General features: G+C 44.0%; 1 protein-coding gene across 1 annotated transcript in view; it reads right to left on the bottom strand.

The window, feature by feature from the left end:
* T265_15396 (hypothetical protein) overlaps window positions 1-3,242 on the bottom strand; it is a gene marked incomplete at both ends in the record, with an annotated part of 6,435 nt that extends 3,193 nt beyond the window's left edge. Inside the window, 2 exons of the mRNA XM_009177908.1 lie at window positions 2,830-2,917; window positions 2,962-3,242. Coding sequence (XP_009176172.1) covers window positions 2,830-2,917; window positions 2,962-3,240 — 367 coding nt within the window. The remainder of the gene's footprint in view (window positions 1-2,829; window positions 2,918-2,961) is intronic.
* Window positions 3,243-5,666: the final 2,424 nt, after the last annotated feature.

Here is a 5,666-nt window from a genome sequence, read left to right as displayed (position 1 = left end):
CATCGTTCTCATTTTCGAAGAACAGGAGGCGTAGGTATTTTTGGATGAACGGAAAAGAGTCATTCCGTTCTTTGGCATGCATTCTGCATTCAAAAGGCGTAAGGTCACGCTTTTGAACGTGCAGTCACTGAACGCAACCTCTTACAATCCAGGGAGGGGTACTCAAAGTTGTGGAGCGGTTCACCTATCTTGAAATTTGCATTAGTTCTGATTGTAGAGTAGCAGATGAGGCCGAAGCAGGAATCTGCATGGTCCGAGTCGTTGTTGCCAATTTGAGACACCAGTGGTCAGTGGCATATCCCAGAATCTCAAGGAATGTGTGTATCAGGCTACGGTGAGGCTGTTTTGTTGTATGGCTGTGAACCTTGACCTGATCGAGCAGGAGAACTGAGACGTCTTCAGATGTTCGACAATCTTTGTCTCACAACTATAGCTAGTGTGGGTTGGTGTCGGCGAATCCGTAACCAGGCAGTTTAAAAGCGCGTTTTCGGTTGTGCAACGGATATTTCCATTAAAGAACTTATCCTGTACCAGAAGCTGCGTTATTTGGAACATGTGTTACGTGTGCCCAACCATCGTTTGACGGAGATAGAGCTGTGTTCCATGCTAAAATTAGATTGGCGGGGTCGAAGAGGTAATCAACCCCTCACCTAAAAGACTAATATGGAGATAACAAAATGTTTTGATGCTATCGGTGCTAGGCGTCTTCCAGAATGGAGAAAGCATGATTCCAACTGCGTCTGGTTGGTGAAACTGCAAGTTATGGCAACCAATAGATGTCAATGATGTCCTTGTTGTCAGCTTCTATACAGATTATCTAAGTATCCGCAGGTGTAGGAACCTCGAAATAACTGCAGTAAGCCAGCAACGAGACTCTTCCTTGATCATCCCCATTTTTTCTTTACAATAAGACTTTCAAATAAATCATGGTTGTACAAGAGTGACACATCAATGTTGGGCACTGATGTCATACTGTCAATGACGATGATAACTGTTATTCATTTTGCCTCCTTGAGGTCATCAAATCTCTTTTAGGAACACAGACGTTCGCATTTTTCTCTACCCAGTTTTCAACTATGTGTATTGGGCTCAGTCATGGCTGCCAGTGAGCAACTTAAAACTTTGTATTGTGTGGCGGACGTAAATGTTGTGTGTTTTCGTTTGAACTACTTATCCCTCTGTCAGTTTTCATAATCTTTCTGTAATAACAGTATGTTTGTATTGAAGATTTTACCCCATAAGTAGAGTCAGTCTGTAATGAAAAGCCTATAGGAAGTGCATGGCTGTCTCATCCTTATTTGGAACCATCAGCGGTGACAGACTCACAAAACTCTGAAGAGAAAAAGCCTATAAGAAGTGCACGGCTGTCTCATCCTTATTTCGAGCCATCAGCAGTAACCGACTCACAAAACTCTGAAGAGCCTCGAAACCGTAACTTCCCGGCCAAAAGCTTGAGTTCTTAACTGTTCATTTACGAGCGGCTGATTGGCAGTTGATCGAGCCGTACGCAGTTAGGATATGGCGCCAACCAACTTTTACTCAGAGATACACATCAGTGGTCATCCGCGTCCACTTAGCAGCAACGTTTCGAAAGAAAGCCTCATTCACTGGGTGAATTTCATTCTTCCAAAGAGCTACCTATAAATCGCTCGTAGTGTGAGTTTTCTGGGATTTCGGCGGAGATCTATCTTGAAAGCGAAGCCATTCTATGCTGAAAAGTCAGAAAACAGTATGGTCCTGATATCTTGCGTCATGTGTTCTTTGTCGTCCTGCAGCGGAAAGCAGAATTTTAACCCTTGTATGGCAAGTGGGATTTAACCGTACAGAGGCTGTATCGACGGCATCATCACACTTCCTAATGTGTTAGGGTGACGTCATATATGCAAACAGCACGTAGTGTTAATGTTTCCTAAATTCAAGGGTTTGTTCAATTCTGTCCATCAGTCACCGCTCTCAAACATAGCTGCCCAACGAGGTACCCCCAGAAATTTGTACACATGTTTTCAAACCTTATTCACATACTTCGGACTACTACTAGCTCTTTATAAGCTTTCCTACTAAAAGAAGCTTCTGTTGAGGATATTTACTTTTTCCACTAGCGAAATAATAGCGCAGATAATGTGGAACCTTGAAAATCCTCATTTCAGGTCTTTCTCTAATATAGGCCTAATTTGCATTAATTTTCACCACAGCATAAAAAGCGCCAGCTATGGCTTCTCAATAAACTAGCTGTTGTGCCACTTAAGAGGTTTGGACCAGCCAAATTGCAACCACGATTTCAAAACGGCTGAAATACAATTTGGGTGTCACAGTAAACCAAATAAATCAAGAGGCAAAGATGCGACCCAGAGTTAGTTCAATGTTTTCATATGAATTACAAAAAATCTGGCATTAAGAAGTCGAGGAATACTTTACCAACTGGTTTGCAGAAGCTCATATACAAGGAGACTAACAAAGGTAACTACGGTCTTTTTTTATTCTGTAGCAACTGCTTTCTAGCTTCAGTTTATTTGGTAAGTTACCTCACGTGTTTTTCTTTATTTACTACAAGGGCGTGAGTGTGACCTGTGTTGTATTCAATTTCGGAAGGAAACGAGGCAACATCTGCGAAAATAGGAGGTATGTTCTTATATGTCTACGAGGTGTGACTATTAGGTCCACTGCCACAGTATGCCAAGTACTGCTACTTCATATTGAAACCGGACTACCCTAAAATATAAGATCAGTTCGAGCGTTAAAACTCTGTCTCCGTGAGAAAATTTATGTAAAAAACCATTACTCAGCCCCGCCGTCTTTTCACAGCTCTTAAACACCGCACAGGTTACTTACGTAATGCAAACAACTGCCAAGTGTCACCCATTCGCGCGGTAACACAGACGTGAGCCTGAAAGTTCTTCAAGGTCGAACTGCGAATGACCTTGATGCATTCAAATAGTTTCGATAGGTCCTCAGTCAGATTACGATGTAGTAGTAGTTGTTGTTGTTGCAGCAGCTGTTATTGAACTGGGAATTCCTAAGGTCACGGTCGGTGACTTGTGTTTTCTTGCTACTGTGAGCTCCCTGCGTACTTATAGCACCTTTATGCGTGGCACATGGCGTTGAATGTACATTTTTGCCATTTACTCTCACACCAGACCAGTATGACGGGCAATTTGTACTTGATGTGCGAGTCTTGACTGTCCTATCGCCCACCGCGCCCTTAAGAGCATTTAACGTTGTTTGTTCTTTCTCCGGTTGTTTGTCTTTAGATGCGTGTTTCCATATCAAAATTTTTACATTCGTTGGGATTCATATAATCTGACTGGGAGTGTTGTTGGAATGAATCCGAATGAGAAGGTTCTCTCTTTTCTCCCATATTCTCCTGTTGCCCTTTCGCATTCGTCGCTTGCAGTCAATTTTTATGTTTGTTCTCCAAGAATAAATGATACTAGTAGCAGTGGTAGACGCGATTTCCCGTACCAGAATTTTTAAGTACGTTGGGATTCACCTCATCTGCTAACCCCCCGAAGTCTGCTAACCTTCCTGGGGTCTGCTAACCTCCCTGAGTCTGCTAATCTGCCCGAAGTCTGCTGACATCCCTGGTCACCCATTGTTCGGGTCCCCACTTCACTCATAGCCTTTTGGTAAGTGACTTTATTAGTGTTCTCTTTTGTTACCAGTAAAATCACTTGATAAATCAGAAGACAAGAGACACTAACAAAGCCTGTGTTTTGAGAGCGTGAGGTTACAACAACTAGGTGCACCTTAACCAAGTCGAATACAATACCAAAAATAAAAATGTTCAAACGGAGGTCTTGTCGCTCTGAGTGTAAGTTGTAATAGTTCCTCCGAGTTTGTTTGGGTGCATGTAGTCGTTTCTTCTGGCAGATTCACTGCCACATTTTCCTGGTTGTCGACAGCTTTTGGTGTATTGAGCCGGTCTGTGTTCTGACGCCTGCGTGATGCGCGTGTGTGTGTGCGGTTGACCGTGTTCTGTCCTTGTATATATGTCGTTGCAATGCGTAGAACGTGGAAACAATAATATGAAATCACCTGGCGTTCTTCATTGAACAGGAGTTTGAAGTATTCTGTCATGATATTCACGCGTGATTGTAAGACAGACAAAACGGAATGTGGTAGTAGTCGCCGGAGTGAAATTGGTTAGAGGAACAATTGAGCAGGAGGGTAACCGTTACAATGCTCCCTCCTTAGAGAGGGATAGTATAGATGCTGTCATCAGTCAAGGTTGCAGACAAGTCACGTCTTGTCTAGTGATGCACGTTGTGGGATGTGAACCAAAGCACAAGGGAGACAATGGATGCGGATGCACTGAATAGATTGAACGACCGCTAAAACTGCAACGCCTCTAAGGCCTCCTGGATGGAGCTCCAGCGCGTCGAATCAAGCGGACTTTATGCAGCGGCGCTGATTGAAGTCGTTCAACAATGCGCTGGGACTGTTGCACCCACCAGATACCGCGCAGGCCAACTACCATCCCTCCTGGATTAGGTCATCATCAACGAAAAGCACCTCGTTGATCAAGTAACAATTAACGCTCCACTGGGACATAGCGACCACTGTGTGTTGACCTGTGATTTCATCTGCTGTTGGACCGGAAATCCCGAACCTCAATCGTGGTTTCGAGACTTCTGCCATGCATACTTCTCAGGAATGCGCATCTTTTTTTGAACAAGTCACACTGGGACCAGCTCCAGTGAAAGAACTATATGACACCATTGTCCAGAAAGTTCATGAGGCTGACGCGATGTTCGTCCCAAAAAAACCAGCACGCACTGAGATGAACCGCAGGCTGCCAAAAAGGATTCGGTGACTTCTGGAAAAAAGACTCCAACTGTTTTTCAAAAGTTTGTCTACAGGGGATACAGAAAATGAGCTGGTAGTTCGTAAAATGCGGAACCGCTGTAAATCAGAAATTCGCCAATGGAACATACGAAAACAAGCCAACATTCTGGGCCTCGATCGGAAAGAACAAAAATGCACTGTTCAAATACATGAGACCGCCGCGGAAACAAGCCATTCGCGTTCTCCTTGAGGGATAGTAACGAAGAACCCACCAGTGACTCAACGGTGGTATCTGAGGTTTACAAAGAACACTATCCAGGCCTATATTCGGCCCTAGCGTCGTTGTCACATCCACCCTTGTCAAGGCGGAACTACGAACAGCCTCTAACCCACTTGGTCTTCATGATGGAGGACATTCGTCAACTCTTGCACAAGATCAACCCATTCTGTGCATTGTAGCCCGACGAGGTCCATCCAAAGATCCTGAAAGAAACTTCCTTCGCACTGGCAGATAATCTACGCCTAGTATTTCCCCAGTCGCTTGACGAAGTCCGCCTTCCCTCTGATTGGTGTAATATCCAGACGGTTATGGATCTGACAGGATGATCGTGACTATTAGATCACACGCAGTTTTTAGCCAGTAGTCAGTAGGAGCAGACAGCTGTGGGGCAGCAGATGATATATTAAGGACTGACAGGAGCTTGTTCTACAGATAAATGGATTAGTAAGCATGATGAATTAAGCAAACGCACAATCAACAATGACGCAATCAGCAGGAGCGGAAAATAATCACTGACGCAGCAGGGATTTCTAAAGGTAACAACAAGTAAGTACCAAATGATGCACAAACATACATACAGTCTGACAGTGTGAGTTGGCCGTAT

This window comes from Opisthorchis viverrini (genome assembly GCF_000715545.1).
Source record: "Opisthorchis viverrini unplaced genomic scaffold opera_v5_484, whole genome shotgun sequence".
NCBI classification, from domain to species: domain Eukaryota; kingdom Metazoa; phylum Platyhelminthes; class Trematoda; order Opisthorchiida; family Opisthorchiidae; genus Opisthorchis; species Opisthorchis viverrini.
The sequence above is the reverse complement of the archived record's forward strand: the minus strand, read 5'-3'. Positions and strand labels throughout refer to the sequence as shown.